Below are 21564 nucleotides of genomic sequence, written 5' to 3'. Positions count from 1 at the left end.
TGAATGTTCTTCTCCCAGGACAGATAAATCTAAAAAAGAGGCTGAAAACTGAGAGTAGACTTTTATGCCCGGCCCTTGACATTCTGCTTTTTTTTTTTTTTTTTGGAAACCAAGACGACACAACTCTCTGGTACTGTCACATACCGAGGAGACACGATCCCATGGTATTTAAAATGTATGATAAAAAGTCAACAGAATCTCCAGTAGCTGTCGATTTCACAAGTGTTTTATGGCTATAAATATGTGCTGAGAATAAGCAGCAGCCCCGATCTGCGCTCAGTATTCAGCCGGCATCCTCAGGACTATCTCACAGACAGTAATGTGGTACTGTATCAGACACTAGGCAGGTGGAAGAGCTCTTCATAGTGCAGCTGCTCTGTTATTTGATGTGAATCAAATAGAGTTTGATTTATTACTTAATGTACCCGAATAAATTAATTTGCTGTGATCGTAATATTTTAATTAAATGTCAAAGGTACATTTTTTGGTAAAGCTGCTGCGCTCGGAACTTATGTGATCAGGTGGCACTGTGTACACTGAGATTGGCTCTCGGTTTCAATTTCCATCAGTGCCAGAGTGTCTGCCACTTCTCATTTTCTTTTAGAAAAGATGTTAGTTTTTTATATTTCCTTCCTCTCACATGAAGATATGCAGAGCTTTTGTACGTTCATTCAACTGGATTACAATCAGATCTTTGAGCAAAAGTAGAAACACTGGTTTTGAAATACTGTCACCTGTAAAAGTCTGGCATTCAAAATCTTCCTTAAGTAAAAGTACACAAGTATCAGCATCACACTAAGTTCAAAGTACCAAAAGTAAAAGTAGTCTTGTTACGATACGATAAAACTTTAGTTCGGTGTTGACCGCAATTCATTTTGCATCCTCAGACGTCTCCACTCAAAAAGTTCTCCTGCAGATTCGACATACTGTTACACATACCGCTCACATTCAGAAACGCACATCAAACAGTCAGGACCATGAAAGGAGTGTGCTACAGGATGACCAATTACCTTCACACAAATTCGGAGTGGATTATATAATTTTAGTTTCGAGTTTCACAGACGGGCTGCAGAGCCAGGCTGTGCTGCAGCACACACGCCGACACTCTGAATCACTGATTTGAAAAACAGAGAGATAATCTGGCTATTTGCTCCAAAAAGATCTGAGTCTGTGGAGAAAGTAAATGTGCTGCTGCATTTTTATTTTACAAATAAACTCTGCATGAGGCGTCTGTGAGAGGTTGTTATCTATCATGTCTCCCAGGTGTTTGAATGAAGATACTTCAATTTCATTTCAAGATTGTGAATTGTCACTGGAGGCAACTGACAGTCAAAAACTAGAAAACGAGCACTTAAGTCCCAATATTGATTTAGCCAGTCAACATTATACACTGGTCATCACTTTAATGACGCTGCTGGCTAAGGTGGGACTCATTTTTAATTACTTAATATACTGCTGGGTAGCTCATGAATCTGGCCCTCATGGGGACTAATAATGTTTTATTTCAAGCAGTAATAATCATATTTCATTTGTTGATTGTATTTAATATTAGTAAAATAAATCTACAAAGTAAGCAATTATTTCAGTCTTCTATAAAATGGAATTACTTTAAAACTGCAGCACTGGAGGAAAATGTATTTAGTCACTTTCCATCTCTGATTACTATGATATCTGCTACCTACAGAGTGAAAAGGTATGTCTTATTACAAAACAACTAGTTCCAGCAAGAGTCCCCCCGGAGAGCTCGACTTTTATTACACCTCATGATTCAACAGTATTGGATGAAATAAATAACATAATGACATTTTTCCTTTCCTCATGACTTCACCAGTGCAACATCTAAAAAAACAATGAAAGCATCCCAAGGGAGGACCTCGGCAGAATGCAGAGCAGTCATTAAAATCTGCTGCGTTCATTCTCAGATTTCCTGTCAGTCTCTCTAATTATGAGACGTGTTGCATGAAAGTTGACATTTTAAAATGGAAAACTCATTCAGTATTCAGACTTGTCAGTGAATGTCATTGAAATCTGCCACAGTGACTTTGATGGTGGCGCTATCCACCAAAAACACTGGATTCATCTACCGCAGAACATGAAGATCCACAGTCAGTTCACAGGAAAATCCAGTCACGAGGGGCCTGACAGTGGCACCACTAAAAATGAATATTTATCACATTTCATGACAATCGGGTCAGTAGCTGCAGAGATATATGCCTCTGGACAGATGGAAGATCAAACTCACCAACATCACATCACCAACTATAGAGAGATAATAATGTTCCATCTGTTTTTATTAATAGAAAAAAATACAAGCAGATAAATTAGAACCATGCTAAACACACTGACATCAAAGAACAACAAGATTTCTCTCCAAAAAAAGGTCATAACGCCGTGTTTTAATAGATTTTCATTCATGTGAATTATGATCAGCTTACTGCTGCCACTGTGTCAGCAGATAGACTCCTCTGGCAGCCTTTAAATCTAACGCGTGACCACATAAATTAGACTCGTATAATTCTGACGGGTTTAAATTCCTAAACATATCATCTTAATTACAGACATTTCCAAGCATGTCATCAGAAGTAATTATGTTCGATAAGTTCTAATTTTGTGATGTTTCTGTCAGAGAGCGCAGGCTGGTAAGCACACATGAATTATTGTCAGCGAGTGTGTTTGCATCAGTGTGCCGTTGGCTGCCTCTGGCGTTTAAGACGACTGCACCGTAGTTATTTCAGTTTTCACGTCCTTCTCGGTGTCAGAAACACTGTGATGTTTTCCCGTGAGAACAGTGGATTCCCCGCACAAAAGATGCCACAACAAGTACTTTGAATTTCACCAACACCGACTCATTCATTAGTCATGACGAGAGCAGTCGGTGCTTTAGCTATTCAAAGATAGTCCTGCAGCCGGATGTAGCTGCAGGACACATTAATTGCATGCATGTTCACCGTGAGCGAGTTGGTAAAATAATCATACGAAAGTCTATAGAATTAATGACTGGAAACTCCGACGCATAGCTTTGACCTCACATGTTTTTCAAGTGGAATATTAAATTTGCACACACACACTGTATACGTGCACACAAGCCCGACCACTCGAACCTAATTAATCCAGAAAAAAAAAAGCCTTCAGTCTTCCTAACCCGAAGCAATATTCTGCTGTTTTCTCTCAAATAGACTTTCTTAATCACATTTTTGCTGAACTCTAAACACTCAGGTGAAAAAAAAAATGGAGCAGCACAGATAACAGGGAGGGAGAGAAGGAGGATGGAGAGCAAGGTGACGGAGTATTCCTAATGAAATCTTTGCAACCAAGGTTCAATCTTACCGCATCGGCTGCAAGTTTCCAGTCTGACTCTCAGTAGCTGGGTTGTGAATTTAACCCAATTGGAGCTCACTGGATAGACAGATATGCACGGGCCTTATTCACATGGCAGACATTTTCCTCTGACATCACGCACATTGGTTGGAAGCTCTAATGCTTTGTTCCAGGATGCAAGTGCTGTAGACATGGAGTATCTGACAAATTGTTATCATGTCACTGCTTCCTGACTGAATGGGGATGAAAAAAACAATAGATTTTGACAACCCGGAGGGACATCGAGTCATATTAAAGAAGAAACTGCATTTTTTGATCAGCCGTTAGCTAGGAAGTGGTTGAGTACTTTCGTTAGTTGCTGTTTGACCGAAGAGGACAGTTTGATACCTGCTACATAACACAATAGGAAACGTGTAAAATAATTCTAAACAACAATATTTGCCTGGTAGTGTAACTGATTATGATTAAACGTCCTTGAGTGAAACACACTGGATGTAATTAAACTGTAGTTTGTTAGCTAACGGGTCATCAAATGTGGTGTTCTACCTTGAAAGATGGCTCCGTGTCCCTCCCAAGTGTTCACCGCCCGTCATCTTTTCAGTTGCTGGTCAATTGGGAAGCTTTGAAATGAAAACAGTTTGTCAGATTTACTGCATTTATACAACTTGGACCTAGAAAAACAGCAGAAGAAAATGGCTGACAAAACTCAAACAAATGTTACAATAAAAAAGTAGAAAACCGAGCCCATGTCATCAAGTTTTATAGAGTTGAATATGTCGCATAGCCTCACGAAGCCAAATGTGTTATGATGGAGGCGTTGTAGATTTAGCACACCAGTGTTTAAATGATGCTCTGTGAGAGATACTCATATCGGCACTGTTGCATTTAAAACAATGTTCACGCTTGTCAAAACCGACTCTTGCCACCAACTTAAAAACAGTGTTTCATTTTGCCAGAGATATGTGGAGTTCTGACAGGATGGTTAACCGGTCTCCGTTTTGAGAAATGAATCTGTAGTTTCGGAGACATTTTAAAAAGACGGAAAGCTCATTTTCATTAAGTGCGACTCCGACACAGAGAGAAAATTAGCAGCTGGAAATGAAACTCGGAGATATAAGTCTTCTCAGCTGTGGCTGTTGAATGAGATTTCCAGAGTGTGAAGATGATTTGATATGATCTGTTAATGAGACGCTTCCTCCTCCTCCTCCTCCTCCTCCTCCTCCCACCACAGGCTGGTAATTAGATAACTTTATTCAATCAGATATTCTCCAGAAAATGTGATGTTTATGGCGAGACGGTCTTGATGGTCAACACAACATTTTCCCAAATTTAAAATCAGACGTAGAGCAAATCCTTGTGTAATAATGCACATAATTGGCTCTGAGGATTATAGATGCATCTTAAAAGAGGCACTTAATGTCTTCATTTATGGTCGCTTTTGGGTTTTTGGCTCAGTTTCAGCATTTTTCATCACAGCGGCTGCTCGCTCCAAAAGTCTGTACTGCGAGAGCACATTTGTCACATACCAGACTGTCTGCTTGCAAATGAAGTTAAACAATGTTCAGTTAATTAATGTCTCAACAATTGCTCACTCTTTTTTTTTTTCTCACAAGAGGGGGAGAAATGTTGGGACCTGTACAAAAATGTCAAGCAGTTCACAGCATTGTCTGCTCCTAACGCTCACATGTTGGTGTCGGGTCACGGGACAGAGGTAGAGAGAAGCATTCTGATGTTACAGTACACACAAGCAAACACACAGATTTTGAATAAACTGCAGCTGCCATAACAATTACGTTATCAGTATGCTGTCACCATCACGATCCTGATTACATTCCATTCATGCTCACTAATACACAGCACGCACTCAGCTAGAAACATCTACGAATACTGATTATAATACTGCTTTGCTACATACTGCCAGAAACATTGTTCTAGAACCCCTGGTTTCTGAATTAATTGATTTAGTTGATTCTGCGAACGTACCATAAAGATCTTGAAATCAAGTTAGGAGGCTTCTTATGACCACAACATGTATACTAGTGGAAACTGTACACTGGGAACATCATTGATTATTCGCTCATGCAACATGGTGTGTGTATGAATGTATGTATGAGTGTACCATGGTCCAGCAAGAGTTGTTAACTCATTTGGAAACCACTTATAGTGATTTCCTATACACGTGCTCTTTCAAAGTAATCAAGTGACTGTATACAGTGTTTATTTGGGGCTTTTTATACAAGAAAACATATTGAGAGACATATTAAAATGACAGGAATCCTAATTTTTCTTAGTTTTCTTCGGTGATAATTTCCCTCGCGGTGACCTGTCTGCTCCGGGCCATCTCGAGGCTGATGCTGCCTGCACGTTAAAGTCCTGGTGGGACAAATAAAGTTAATTCCTCTCAATGCGAAACACTGTCTCCTCAAAGCTCGTGACAAACTGCCAAAATCAGGCCAACGTGGTGCAGCAGCGAGACTTCTCCGGGCTACCTTGTGAAGTGCTCATACAAACACAAACAGGCTGCTGCTGATGTAGATGGAGAGAGAAAACAAATGCTCACAGGGGAAGAACTGCAGTAAGTGATGCAGTACTGTGCTGTATGATAGTGCATTTGAACTTTACACAGTACAGTAACTTAATTTGTACTGTAACTACCTCGGTAAAGGAGGGGCTGCCGTCGGGTCGCTGCCCAAAATAGACCCCATTAACTATTGGTCCAGGGTCTGGATGAAAGGATGAACACAGTATTTTCCCCGCTTAATTTGAATGATGTGAGATTTTAGTTCATTTCTATTGTTACTTTCACAAATCATAATACAATAAGATTTTTAATGATAACCAGTACTGTGGATATAATGACTAAGTGAGTAAAGACAAGTCTCATAAATTCAGAGTTACATCCCTTTACTGCAATGCAGCCTTTAAAACCCAGAAGAGACACATATTCCATATAACAATATCCAGAATCAAACAAAGTAAGAAAAACCATGGCTGTCACAGAAGACTTAACAGACTTCAGAAAAAAGTATAAAGCCTTGTTAGAACTAAAATGTCTCTAACCTCTGAGACATTAACATAACAGAAACAGGACTTGAGACAATTTTACATCCTCCCGCTGTGTATTTAATCTCATTCTCAAAGCGACGTGAGAGTTGTCAGCAGTTTTTGGTAGGAAGGTCGGTGTAAATGTAGAGCAAACATTGCAGCACTCTTCTAACACTTAGACATTCCGATTCATCCGGAATGGAATCAGTTGTTCCCTGGCCAAAAGCTTATCTGCTCAAATTTCATTGAAGTCTGTTCATGGGTTTTTGGAGATATCCTGCTGCCAGATAAAATAAAAGGGTGAGGAGATATCCGTCTGAATCCTCTGCTCTCCTCTGCAGGTTCCTGCCAGATCGGCTGGGCGTATTACTGCACAGGAGCGGGGGCAGCGGGCGCCATGCTGCTGTGCACCTGGCTGTCCTGTTTCGCCGGGAAGAAGCAGAAACAGTATCCGTACTGACTAAGGAGATCATCAGAGAGACGGAGACGGGCGGACGGAGGCATCCGGCTGTACGGCCACAGGGAGAGGACTCAGAATCTGTGGACTGACACCAGTACAGCACATCAGGCGCCAAAGACAGCGAGTCACTCTGGTGCATCATGGGACACTACTCATCTGACAACTGCAGGGACTGTTTCATTATGCAGCACACACACATGGCTTTGAAAACTGGTTCTTCTCTCAAAAGCTGTTCTTAAATGAAAAATGTATGGACCAATCCTGTTTGTAAAGTTGTTACCTAACTTTTCCTTTTTAACGGAAAGAGTACTCTCTTCTTTTTTTGTTTCCTTGTCGTCTTCCTCCTCTTTAAGTCATTGATGTTTCTGTGATAGTGTGCCCTGTGATGAAGACAAAAGTAATATTGCTTCATTGTTACGTGAAGTGTTTGTCTCCTCTTCATGTCTCATCCTTGCCTTAAACACAAACTGAAAATGCAATAATCCCTATAATGTAAAGCAATCCAACACTGGCTGCCTGCTTCCTCAACTCAGCCTGTTCAGATCCCCCCCCCCAAAAAAAAAATCTATAAGCATAGTTTATTTAACACATTCATAAGATATACATTGTGTATGATAATGCATTTTATCATATTAGCACATGTTTTGTATTCACTCTTTGAATTATTCTTTGTCATTATTTTTCGTTTTTGTAAATAAATGTTTATTGAAATTCTGGAGTTACAGTGTTATTTCAGTCACAGAATACGCCCCGAGGTAAACTGAACGGGCCCGCGCTCACATTCCTCAAAAGTCTTTCCCATGACCTCCTGATCTCTGGTGCTCACTACATGTGGGAGTCTTTTTTTTTTTTTTTCCTTTCTTTTTACCCCAATCGATAAAGAGGATACGGACAGGCAGTGCTGTGAATTTAGCTTCCCCCCTGTTATTGATGAGGTAAATCCCGTGACCCGGAGTCAGATTATTTTCCTTTTGATCAGGTTACCCAACTTCAAAGCTCCTGAGTCCTCCAGACAACGCTCGAGATGCAATCATACCCTGAAACACCGAGTCGCTGTGCATCCGTCAGCTTAATGTCAAGGGGTATCTCAGAGTTCCCCAGTGTGCCTTCAGAGTGAGACTAACAACAACAATGCCAACCTTTTCCTAGCAATTACCACAGCTGTATGTGTGCCATCAAAGGTGCGAGCTGTACCGAGCTTCACTATTTTTAGTCATTTTCTTCTCGCTTTTCCCTCCTTTGATTAACAAACAACACTTGAGAGATTCATCCGAGCCCAAGTGTACAAAGTCAGCTCATTTACAATGCAGCTGTGCTCGATGTATTTGGCCCTCATTAGCATGCCCATTTTCTCACAATGCTCAGTATCCCCCCCAGATAATGGCAACCCCCTCTCCTCCTCCTCCTCCTCTTCATCCTCACTTGAGAAATCTTTCTCTCAGTACTTGCTCTGTTTAATATGTTACCACGGCTCCTCTGCATTCTGCTCTCTCTGATCTGCTCTGCTGATTGATATCACCACCGATTGTTACAGAGCATCAACCACATGCCTCATCAGCAGAGGCTGACACATTGGGGTCAAGTCAGAGCATTCCCTCCTTTTTTTTTTTTTTTTTTACATCAGTCTCGTACCTCAGACTGACAGAGTGTACCATGCAATCTGATGTCTTGTTACTCGTGGGCGGTTCATTGTCTCTATACATGTGTGGTAACTTGGAAACACAGTTGCTTTCATCAACGGGTGAGTATAAAAGGATATTACAACTGTTAGAACTGATATGGATCATCTGTCAATACTGTGAGCACCACACAGTGATGTATACTTCCATTTTATTGGGGTAGATGCTGCAATCTCTCACGGATAGTTCAAAGCCTGTCAAAATGAAAATGAAACTTTTATGTGGTTGGATCAGAACAGAAGAGAAAGAAAGTTTTTTTTGTTTTGTTTGTTTGTCATTTGAGTGAACTGAACCTGTAAGAGCCCCATTAAAAAGTACAGGGAAGGAGCATTTGACACATTTTGGTTGGAGTGTCCAATTGGCAACCTAAAAAGTGAGGCTAACACTTAAGTACCAAAAACTGCAGTTCCTCGAATGGCCACTTGAGTCTGGATCCAAAGCGAGTTGATCCCTAAAGAGCCCAAAAACAGACATGGTTACATCCTGGTACATAAAGCGGTTTTGGTCCCAAAAGCTCATTTCCTTGCTTGTGACAACAGTATGGGTGGAGGTGCTTACACAACTCACTCATTTGAATCATATTAAGGCTTAAAGTTATGTATAATTAAGAGTGTTGGGCGCTTTGAGTGAGAGCCAGCTGTGAGCTGTCTAGCCATGTCACTGTCGGCAATCACCACACTCCATCTCTTTGACGATTTTTAGATTAGTTGCCAAAATGATGAAGCCCGGAGCTAAACTCGACTGTGCATATTCAGTCGACCGCATAACCGGGAAGTAAACAGGAAGCTGGAAAACTTTAGTGTATGTGCTAGGTGAGCAGATCTCATTGGGCTGAATAAGCGACAACTTTGCATCAAATATCTTGTTTTACATAAACCCGAGCTTCACAGTGGCTCTTCACACACATGTGGGTGACGTCACAGAGATTCAGTCCATGTTTCTTACAGTCTCTCAATAGTATTGAGTATAACTTAAATGGTAGGAGCCAACATGACAAACTACGTATCTGTTATAAGATGGATGTCCTCTTTTAGCCATAGTGATTAAAATGTATTTTACATTATATTAGCTCCTCAAATCTTCAACATTGTATTATTTGATCAACAAAATCAGGCTCACTGAAACTCATTAGTAAGTGTTCTTGGTCTAAAAAGTACACTACACAAAAATGTTCTTTTCTTATTTCCTAATAAATTAATTTTACCATGAACGAAAATGGCATGAAAGGAAAACGTAAGGAGAAATTAACAAACTCATACTCATACCACTGAGTGACTGCCACTGAAGTAACAGGCAACACAATAATGTGACATCATTTGAGAACACCTCAATTATGCAGTCTTTTTTTTTTTTGTTATATTGTTGGAGTGGGGACTGTTGAAGGAGAAAGCACTGAATCGCCTTTAGAGAGTTCAACCTTGGCAGCCTCTGAGATACTTCAATTAATTCTTTCTAATTAATTTTTTTCTCCGACAGTACTCTGGCGAGATAATTACTGCCCTTAAGAGCAACTCGTCTTAAAAAAAAAAGGTTTTGTGCTACTATAACACCAATCTCCATAAAGATATTGCATAATTGATATTCCTGCAGGAAAGCGAGATAATGAGACTGTAATCATATAGAGCCCGTATCGTGAAATAGTGGTTTGTTATCCTCATCATCCCCTCTGCAGCGGACTGTATATGGACTATAGGTGAATGGAATAAATAATATGAAAGTTAAGGTAATCAAGTATGTGCAGCACATGGAGACAGTCGCAGGAGTTTCACATTAACTACAATGCAAAGAATCCGTGTGATCAGACAGTGGAGTGGTTTAGCCCAAAATCTTTGAAGCCACTCAATCTTATTGATTTTAACTAAACTCCCATCCACATACACATTACTTTCTTTTCTTCCGCCTGTGCTTTATGGGTCCCCACTGTACTTACGGGAGCTTCTAATTAGCTATATATGCCTGTTTTTTAGGGATCTGACAATTATCGTGTTTATATGGACAGAAAATGAAGGGTGTTCATGACAACATACATAAACTGCATCTGCAAAGAGGATCAGCGGCTGCTCGTCAGAGCTCACACGGATTACAACTCAAGGTTCACTGGTTCACCGACAGGGATAGAGAGCTCTGCAGCAAGCGGGGCTTCTAAATTAGCAGTATGTTTGAAACTCGGAAAGGTAATCCCCACATTGGACGGAGAGAATTGATTAAGAAGAAAAACTGAGTCTCCTCAATATTAATAGTTCCCCTGCTTACTTTTTAAAGGCCACGCGCACCCGCAATTCTGGCTCGTTCCGCCTGTGCTCAAGTTCAAAGTATGTGGAGGTATGCCAGGAATTACATGAGGTCGCTGGACTCTAGAATAAGTCCTTCTCACAGGAGACATTTGGATTTCAAAGGTTATAGCAGTAACACTGACAGTGGTTCAGTTCTAATCATGTTTCCCAGTTAGTAATGACTCATGGCAGTGTGCATTTATACAAACCAAGGGTATGTTGACACTTTACAAATGTTTTGACAGAAAGATGAGCTTATGCTCTGGTTAGGGTTCGGGCTCAAAAAACCACTTTGTTAGGGTTGCGGACAAGGTCATGTCTCGGGTGATTGGATCCTTTTGCTGCAAGCATGACTGGAAACTGTTTCGATGTCTCATCAAAAATATGCTGTTTTGTTGCCACAAACATGACTGGAAACCGTCCCGATGCACGTTAAAAATATCCACCGGTTTCGTTGAAAACCACGTCTCCAAAAGTAGTTTGTCTCTTGGCAGCCGTCACGCCGCCAGCATCTCATCCACCTCCAGACATCGAAGTTGGCTCATGTATGTGTGATGTGACACACACAGTAGACATGTTTTTTATGATTTAAATGACAGGTATAGATTACTACGTATCAATGACTGGCAGAACATAAAATGCCAACATTTTATTCTGAGCTGACATCTCCTGTTTGGACTTGTCAAAATCAAAATGTCTTTCATGAAAAACGTCCATGATAAAGGTTTATTTTTCTACAAAGCTAACAGGAGAGTTATAGAGAAGTCCATCAAGCATCGTCTGTAAATACTTACACAGTCCTGAGAAGAGGTCTAATTAAACCAGAATAATTAAAATCGCCTGAGTGTGTTTAACATGGGTGTGCACGGCCTGAACGAGTCAAACGAGGACATATTAAGGGATGTAGCCTAAAGCAATCAGCCATCAGCCCGCAGGATGATTTTTTTTCTATTTCATTCATCTATTTATTTAAATCGGGCACAAAATCTCTACTTCTGTGTTGAGCATGTTATTAACTTTGAAAAGCAAATTCGACCTTCCTTCTCTGACACCAGCGATGAAGTAAACTTGAAGGGCTGTGTGTCTGGACTACTTCATCAATGACAGATTTTCCACGAAAGAGAAGTAATAAGCATCCAAATCCCAAACGGCATCCTCGTTTTCTCACTTCTCCTCTTTACCACTTAGTTCCGTCGTCTCCTCAGAGTTATTTACTGGTAGGAGAAGAGTGGCTCTCTGAGGGATGGGAAGAAAGAATCAGGAGTGAAAAAGCTCTGCCATCCTCCCACAGATGCATTCCTTGTGTGCAGTTAGCATCAATGGAAAGGATGCAGGCTGGCATCGCCTTTCAAGCTACTTCAGTGAAAGTTCAAACTCATGGAGTATTATATCCCTGTCTGGGTGATGCCAGGCTACAGCAACTTTGTAGTTTTCTAAAGACCAAAAGTACCAACTCACAAATTTCCAGAAGGACTGAAACTGTACCTCAAGGCACAGTCTGAAAGAAAAAAAAAACAGTTTGAGCTCCTCAAAGGTTGCAGAGATGGCACACTCTCCTCTCAGCACTGAATGGAGTTCTGTTGCTGTATTTAAAGTAAAAAAAAAAAAAAAAAAAAATCCATCTTCACCACCTTCTCCTTGCTCAGGAAACATAAGCCCCTATAGAGACTAAACGTACGAGACAACCACCAGACTGCACATATTTCACGGCCCTATGGAGGACGACTGTACTGTGAGATATATGCAGAGAAGATGCAAGAGCAGCACTCTCTGAGCTCCTATCTACGAAAATGTCACAACACTGAGGTGCTGTTCAGTGTAATCAACTCTGCTATCATCCCTCTGTGGAATAGAAGCCGCCCTAGAGAAACCTGCTGATTCTTTTATCCTTCACTAAAAGTTCAGGGGCGATGGATTCCAAACCGGCTGCTGTTTTCGTGCTGTTTTCAACTGTTTGGACCCTGTTTTACTGTCATGGTTTTAAAGAGGTGTTAGTCATATGAAGTGCATCACCTGTCCCCCAGAAGGTTGCCCCAGCTGAGCTCTTCCAGGAGGTCTTTGATAAAGTTAATCCCAGCGTCTTATCAGTCGTAAACAGCTCTCTGGCCACTAGTATTTATCCAGTTTCAAGCAAACAGTCGTTCAGCTCCGTTTTTTTGGAGAATCCAGCCTTGATCCTTTAATCCCCAGTAACTACAGACCTGACTTTAAACTGCTGTTTTTGTCACGTTAGTTTGAGCCAACTGACACTGATACTGAGAAACTCTGTGTTTTAGACACCAATTAAACTAAGACAGCCCATCACAAAGTATGTGATGGCCTTTGTCTGGCTGCAGATAAACATCCCTCCGAGACTTTTCTCGCAAATGATAATAATTAGAAAAAGTTCAATTTTTACCAACTGGCCACCTGTCAAATTCATACTCGAAACAAATAGGGGGCAGCACATCGCCGGAGGGAACCACTAACTGCTGCTAACTGTAGCTTTGTGAGCCATGCAGCTAATGGTCCTGTTAGCTGAGTCTGCCTGGACTAGTAGCTTGGAGCACCAGGGGGGTGTTTCTGTTCACGGCTGTGTGTTTGTTAATTTTTTAGGCTTGGAAGACGAGGCGGGACGACGCCAGGCGAGAGGGCAACGGCACTAGATATCTGCAACACAAATAGGATTGTGTTCATAATGAATACGACTCAAATGCAAAATGTTAAAGAGACTGCTCATGACAAACTCACAGGGAATTGTCACTAACTCTGCAAACAAGCGCGTCTCTGCACTCTACAGTCGAAAACACAGCTAGTGTTAACAAGACGGTGAAAATCAACCACTGAAAGTGCAAGACAGAGAAAAATCCAAGGCTAGGCTTTTTGCACTGTTAGACATTGCTACTACTCAGCTTGATTTTTACATCCATTATCAATGTGTTTAAGAATTTCACCAACTGAGTAACGGCTTTTCAAAACTTTCTGCCAGAAGAGTGTGTTGGATCTCTCTGTTTGTTTGAACATCTGAACATTCGAGACTGTCTTTTATATTAAATTCTCAATGTTCCGTGTCACCAGGGCCCTGATTTTCTAAGGTAACTTCCTGTAGTTCTATTTGTGTTATGGTGACATTTCCCCTCGGTATTTCTGTGGTTCACTGAGGCTTGCGTGGAATCTTGGAATAGCCACCACAGGACTGCACCACATACAAAACATGTGGTAATTTACCACTGGACCCGTGGTACAATCCTGTGGTCAGTGTCCCAAAATACCGTACGAGGCTCTGAGTACTGGAATAGTAGGTGGAAATTATCAGATGAAAACAGTATTTTAGGATCTATGGCAAACAGGGTTGTTGTTTTTTTATCACTGTGATTTTTTTTAGTAAGGGATGAGCTTAAATAACTGGGATTATTGTACAAAGGTACAGTCGTCAGATGACCACAAACATGACTGTAATGGGGTGTTTCCAATTCCATCTTTACAAGGTTATGTCAGGTTGGGTATCCATCCACTTGTTTTTGTGTTCTTCTGCCTTCTAGTGGACACATTTGATTACTGCAACTTTAAGGTACTTCTCACTTGAGAATGATAATTTTTTTTATTATTATTATTATTATTATCTTCTAAATCACAGACAGTCCTTCATGGTTTCATATAATCTTGTTGTGACTTTCTTTACACACTGTCAAACGCTGACAGCGTGTGTGAAGATCCTGATTTTTGCTTTTGTTGAGGATTTCTTCAAATTATGCGTATTCTTTTAATTACATTTTAGATACTAAGCTTTTACAGAAACAGCTCAAATGGCGTTCTACCTGATCGCTCAAATAATCCGACGCTTTCTTTCTCGAACTGCCATCCAACACCAAGCTACACACATTTCAAGACTTTGGTGCATTCCAATAGGGATTGAAGCTGCCTGACCAGCACTTTATTAGGTAACTGATAATCATATTGTTGGGTGTTTTTTCACTTGCTGTAGGTCTGATATGTGCTGTCGAGCTCTCTTCAACTGCAGAAGCTCTAAACCACTGACATCCACGTTTGTGATGCACGTAAGTCTGGCAGGTTTTGCTCTGTTGTCTCTGAAAGAGGAGTAAAGGCAGCCTGATCCATCTCCACAGCCTGTGAAGGATGAACAGATAAATAGCGCTGAGGACAATGAACTGAACGGGAGAGCTAAGGCGGCTGTGTCCAAGATAATTATCTGGGGATCAACATATGCTCTCAGGTTAAGAACGGTGATAAAACCTCTTTTATATGCTGCACAAACGGGCCCTAAAGTTTAGACAAACTTCCAACAAAGTGACCTTCACCGTCCACAAAGCAGCTTCACTGACACAACACAACAGAGCACAGTTGTGTTTCTTTGATGGCCGTGTTTAATAGCCTGATAATCAGACTGAAGCACCTTTTCATTTCACTTCATTTAGTCATCCAGTGTGAGCAGTTTTAAGATGAGGGCAGGAAGTCGGGCTACATCCTTAACTTTCCCTCTGTGAGCTGCATTAATATATCAGAGGTAGAACTCTGATTCTGATCGTCACAATTTTCTGTTTTCATGATCTAATTTCTCATAAGGCATTTGTTTAAAGGTTCAACTTGGCCGTCTTCATTTGTCTTTGACACTAAAACGTCTCATCAGGGCAATAAGATATTAAAGCAACAGGATATTGCAACAATATCTCATAGACTGTTGTATTATTTTTTTATGTTTGACCATTAAATATTATATCTTTCCCTGCTTTTAATGGGTCCCCTTTAGATATTTGCCTTCCCAGGCAGTGGACTTCCAACCGACCCTGTGACAGACCATTTGATGTCTTTTAATATAACGTTAGCTTCTATTACAAATTATATCTGCAAGACATCAAGATGTTTTATGTGAATAAAGCTATATTACTGTTAAACTTAAAGTATAAATGAAGCTTCGAAATAACAGGTTTCATGACACGAGAAACTCTGAAAACATTTTTGACATCACAGAAAGTCACTTGTACAGTTTTTTTTGCCCCCTGGCCATATTATTTGGTGTCAAACTCTCTCAAACTCCCGGCCCCAGGAGTTTGAGAGATATCAGGCAGAGAATGTGAATTAGGCATGCTTCTGTAGTCTCTTTCAAGAAACATGAATGAAGTCCTGAATTTATTATGAGGAAGCAAACTTCTGATTTAAGTCATTCGGTCCAAGTCTCAAGCAACTCGCTCGTCAAGTCAACAGGCTGAGTCCTTAGTTAAGGTTCAGAATATGACAATGAATTGGATTTGTGCTATAATTGTCGCTATTTAGTGAAATAAATGTCATCAAACAAAAAAACAAAAACTAATTTATATCTTAATCGCTTCTGTATAAAAAAATGATCACTCCCTTTAACTTTGAAACAGTTAAATACTGACAGTCAGACTAAAATCAACTAAGATCAAAACATACAATGAACAGAGACGAGTCGTTCGAGTCACCATGTCTCAAATCAAGTTGCAATTTGCTAAATCTTCTGTTAAGTCATTAAAACAAGGACTCAAGTCGATTCAACTTTCTTTCGCACTAAAAAAGTCTAATGACACAGTTTGTATTTGAAGCAGGCCCACATGGGGATTCCAGGCCCCAGGAATGAGAAATGTCTCTTAGTTTGAATTTTTATTACCCCACAGCTGCTTCATGTCAGTCATCTGTCATTTCTGAAGCACCGCAAACTAGATGAGAAGTGTCACAGCATCTGACTGCTGCCATATGTTGTGATTCTGCATTTAAATGCTCTCTCAGCAGCACAAACACCTGCAGCGGTGCCAGATCTCGGAGAAACATCATCTCCATCTCAGTCCTGTCACCTAACAAATAACATAACAAAGACTAGTTTTGATAACAGGGATGTAAAGACACAGAAAATGTCTTTTCTCTGAGTTTATTCAGGTTCTATCTGTAGAACAGGGTTTCCCGATTCTCAAACACTGGAAAGGGTCAAATCAATCATAATATTGGTTTGGAATTTCTGACTGAAAATATAGACATTTGTCAGTGTTCTTATAATTTTTACCTGATGAAATTCTCTTTAAACTTTCTGGTTTGCTTCTACATAGGTATTTAATTCTATAATGGACTTGAGTCTAAACTATGTTTACTTTGACATCATTTTAGCTCCAGGAAAGGGAGAAAACGTCCACCACATTTCCCCACACAGCCTGTGCAGCAGAATCCTGAAGCTGTATACAAAGTGTGGCCTCATGCCCAATATTTACCTCATTATTGCCTTTATTTCCCTCCTGTGGACGGCTGTTTGCTGTTAGGTGCAACCAGAGCACTGCCAGAGAGTAACAAACAGGAGGTAATGAGGCAAATATTAGACATTTGGACCTGCTGTGCAATCATTTGGCAATGAGGCTGTTGGTTTATGTTGCACAAGATGCTTGGGGGATTCTGCTGAACGTTGAAGGACCATGCCAATGTGTTTACAGCTCCTTAACTGCAAAAAAAACCCCCAACAACACCAATTTACATTTGTGCTGACGGTTTGCAAGTGTACGCTATACATTTTTGGGATGTATTTTTCCTGCTGATCCACAGCCAGTCGTCTCCATTTACTATCTATTAGTAGGCTCTTGAAAGTTGCTTAAATTGTGTAATCCATCAATGAATGCCCAAGTCTGCATTGCTTTTAAGTCAGTATTAACATTCCAGTTTTTGTGCATGGGCTATTTGGTTTTACAAGTGTGAACGGCAGATTTTGATTTTTATGCACGTAAACCATCTGATGTACGGAACAGGCGTTCAAACAGAGCAGTGCTGTCTGTACTGTTTCTGTGAATGAGGGGACTTTAATCACCTCAGGAGGAAGTCATGCTCTGGTACACACAAATTAAACAATCGCACAAAATTAATTCAGTCATTCATTAAATTAATATAAGTGCATCGATTGGACGAAAGACTATTTAAAAGAACATTCTAAAGATCAGACTTTAAAGACGGTTTGCAAATTGTTCAGTTGTGATGTTAAGTATACTTCAGCCTACAATCAGTGAAATGTATTTCAAATTCAGATGTTTCTGGAGCTTATAATGGAGGCTTCAGTTCTTGTAGAAGTGTAGGAATTAGTATGTTACATTGTATGAGATATTTCTTCAGTTTCACTGATGATTGAGTTGTCCGCAATTTTACTTGCAGAGTCTTTCTCTGTGAAGAGTGCTGGGACTTGTTTAAAACTTCTTTCGCCCGAACAGGGACTTGAACCCTGGACCCTCAGATTAAAAGTCTGATGCTCTACCGACTGAGCTATCCGGGCTCTTGCAAACCCTACTTTGAAATCTCAGCATACTTTTTCCCTCTGCATATGAACATGAACAGAAACACTTCATCCCAGTGCTCCACTACTTTCACATGTTGGCAGATTTTACTTTTGTCACCATGACTAACCCCGGCAGGCAAACACATATGAATAGGTTTGAGCAGGAAAGTGGGACAGACAATTGGTTCTGTTGCATTTAGAGGCAGAACTTTGTCTGATATGGAGTGGGGACTCACGTGTGTGTCCTGGCTGAGACTCAGCTTTCAGACTTTGTCATTTCTACAACTGTGCTAAACTACTAAGTAGACTTCAATACAACTGTCAGAGAACTCCAGTGTCTTTATACAACACCTGTATTAATCTATTCATGGCAGCAACTCCAGGTGTGCCACACTACAGGTAAGTCAACTTATCAACTTCACCATCAAGTGAGCGATAGTTCTGTTACAGCATTAACTTTACCTCTTGACATCCACAATAGCTACTTATTTCTGTATTGATATTTAAAACTTCCGTCGCCCGAACAGGGACTTGAACCCTGGACCCTCAGATTAAAAGTCTGATGCTCTACCGACTGAGCTATCCGGGCTCTGAATGCATTGCTTCATGGGAGCAAACACAACTTTCTGTGATCCCTTATTCTTGATGTTTCACTCTGCAGAGGTATGACAGGAAACAGTTCATCTCCAGATGGGCGTTAGTGCCTCATTAGCCTAACAAGTGCTCGAGCTCTATCAGTGCGAGGACCCCATTGTTTCTGTAAGTTCAAAATGTTTGTTTGCTGAAAGAAGCGCAAGTTTGGCTGCTTAAACATTCCCCAAAACTCACCAAACTCTGCACACATGTCACATCTGGTGAAAAATGTTATGATTCAACATGACTGGGTGTGGGTGTGGCCAAGGGACTCCATAGCACCATCTAACGCCAGGTCGTGTCACCAAAAAAAAGAAAAACTTTCTTTGATCTTCATGAAATGTGCAGGTCTCATAGGTCTCATCGATATAGTTAGGAATTAATTTTGAGGATTTTTTTGTTAGCACGATCTCCTTTGTTGTTTACAACAGAAAGCCTAAGTATAATTGACTAGTCCAGTACTTAAGATGCTTTTTACCTTGGGGTATGAGAGGCAGTGAGACTGTTCAGGACTGTTCTGTTCAGGGGTGAAGCTCAGCTCCACCAGGCCATGGTGAAAGTCATCAGGTCTCTTATGGACCCTCAGTGTGTTGGCCAGACTATCAGACAAAACACATCCATGTTAAAATCATATTCAATACATTTTAAAAAGAAAAACACATTCCTTTGCTGTGATACACATAAAACATGAACATTAAAAGTTCAGAGAGCCTATTTAGGCTTGGATTGAATTAACTGAAACCAAAATAAGTGAAGTGAGAGTGGAAAAAAGCATTTTCTATTAGTAAGTACTCAGTATAAAACAAGGTCTAGAGATCTGAAGGTTGAGATCTCAAACAAAACTTCACTTAAGCAAGTTTATTTATAGAGAAGCATTCAGGGACATACAAATTAATCAAAACTAAAACATTAAGACATTAAAACAGCATCTGAAATACAAAAGTTGGAAACCAGCTGATTTAATTATCTATAGATAAAGAAATGCATTAAATGAAAGTACTCATTTGAAAGCCACAGTGAACAGTTTTGTTTTATTTCCTTATTTAGATGAGCTGACAGTTTTACCTCGATAACACTCCAACTTTTTTTAATAAGTAACTGTATCAGAACAAACATTTTAAATTACCCTCCCAATTCCCCATACAAGTAAACCAAATGTGTTCAGTCCTGACAACATTTAGTTCTTTATAGACCAGTAATAGGATTTTAAAGTCTATCTTTTGACACACAGGGAGACAGTGCAGCGACTTAAATGACACATTAAACCAGAACTGAGACAAACACACAGAAACTATTATGTGCAGACTACAATGAGGCTGCGTGATGAGCACATGAACTACTTTAGCTGCTCGAAATGACCTTTTATCTGTCTGCTTGGTGATATTACAGGCAGCACTTCAGGTATATTTCATATCAGCTGCAGGTAAAATGTTATAACCTCACACTGAACTGCTGTTAGCTTCATTAACGTGATAAGAGATGGAGAGAGACTAACCTACTCAGATATTATTAAACAACACATGGGCCCTGCTAACTAACTGTGCGGTATTCAGAGCTTTTTCACATTTTCAGCTCTGCAGAGGTAGTATGAACATGTTAAGGTCTTACATCAGGATATTAGGGCTACATGCTAACACGCTCTTCACAGACACGCAGTTAGCTAACATGTAAACATGTCTGTAAAAACACGAGAGAAAGTGACTCAGACGTCTTTAAAAGCCCGTTATACTGTCAATACCTGGATTATGTGTCGTTCCCAGTTAATAAAGGAAACTGAGCCACTGGTTTCCCGAAAACTGCAGCGCACATGTGACAACTTTAAAGTCAGCTAGCTAACAGCAATCATAAACATCTGACTCTACAGTAAGTTAATGGTAGGCAGACAACGTTGGATGCTGTCTTTAAAAAAAACGATAAATTAATCAATGTTTCATGCCGACTTCACCGAAAGTATTCACTTGTTTTGGCAAAGCGTCCCAAATTGAATTTTCTGCGGCATTATTCTGGTTATGAACACGACAGAGAAAAAACCCTAAAAATCCCAATGAGGTTTGGTGCACCGAACAAAACATAACGTTCATAGTGGATTTACTTCGATGTAATACGATGGTTGTGTCAATTAATAACAAAAACTTCCATGCCGACTTTACTGAAACTATTCACTTGTTTTGGGATAGCGTCCCAAATTGAATTTACTGTGCATTATTCTGGTTATGAACACGGCAGAAAAAAAACCTTCAAAATCCCAATGAGGTTTTGTACGCCGAACAAAACACAACGTTCATAGTGGATTTATTTTGATGTAATACGATGATTGTGTCAATTAATTACAAAAACTTTCATGCCGACCTTACCGAAAGTATTCACTTGTTTTGAAATAGCGTCCCAAATTGAATTTACTGTGGCGTTATTCTGGTTATGAACACGGCAGAGAAAAAGCCTTCAAAATCACAATGAGGTTTGGTGCACCAATGTAAACATAGCATTGACAATGCATTTAATTCAATGTGGTTATTAGGGCCCGAGCAGGGAACCTGCGAGGACCCTATTGTTTTTGAAGCGATTCTTTTTTTTTTTTTTCTTCGGACGAAATGATTGCATTTTTCACTGCCTGGACATACCCAAAAGCTCACCAAACTTGGAATATAAGTCACACCTGGCGAAAAATTTTATAATCTATTGTCGTCCTGAATTTCCACCACTAGGTGGCGCTGTTATTAAGCACAGCGCGTTTTGGCTTATAACTCCCATATACTTTGTCGCACATTCAAAAACCTTATATCCACGCGTTCAGTGAAGTGGGCTGAGTCTCGTGGTATAGGCCACGCCCATTTCCGCCTACCGTTTTTTTTTTCGCTACGTCGCAAAATGTCGAAAACCTACTTTTTCGAACTC

The 21564-nt window shown here is 40.2% G+C and overlaps 1 protein-coding gene, 1 long non-coding RNA gene and 2 other non-coding genes across 4 annotated transcripts in view; 1 reads left to right on the top strand and 3 right to left on the bottom strand.

The window, feature by feature from the left end:
• The window catches only part of LOC119004750 (LHFPL tetraspan subfamily member 6 protein), a 51494-nt gene extending 43953 nt beyond the window's left edge, over positions 1 to 7541 (top strand). Inside the window, exon 4 of the mRNA XM_037071948.1 lies at positions 6705 to 7541. Within this exon, the coding sequence (XP_036927843.1) occupies positions 6705 to 6823 (119 nt within the window). The 3' untranslated portion in view covers positions 6824 to 7541. The remainder of the gene's footprint in view (positions 1 to 6704) is intronic.
• LOC119004759 lies at positions 66 to 20570 on the bottom strand. Its single transcript, XR_005070296.1, has 3 exons — positions 20408 to 20570; positions 19148 to 19268; positions 66 to 5691 (listed from the first exon to the last, which is right to left on the bottom strand). It is a non-coding gene; the product is annotated as an uncharacterized LOC119004759 (long non-coding RNA).
• trnak-uuu lies at positions 17961 to 18033 on the bottom strand. The gene has a single exon. It is a non-coding gene; the product is annotated as a tRNA-Lys (tRNA).
• Positions 18553 to 18625, bottom strand: trnak-uuu. Its single transcript has one exon. It is a non-coding gene; the product is annotated as a tRNA-Lys (tRNA).
• Positions 20571 to 21564: the final 994 nt, after the last annotated feature.

This window comes from Acanthopagrus latus, chromosome 2 (assembly GCF_904848185.1).
Source record: "Acanthopagrus latus isolate v.2019 chromosome 2, fAcaLat1.1, whole genome shotgun sequence".
NCBI classification, from domain to species: Eukaryota; Metazoa; Chordata; class Actinopteri; order Spariformes; family Sparidae; genus Acanthopagrus; species Acanthopagrus latus.
The sequence above is the reverse complement of the archived record's forward strand: the minus strand, read 5'-3'. Positions and strand labels throughout refer to the sequence as shown.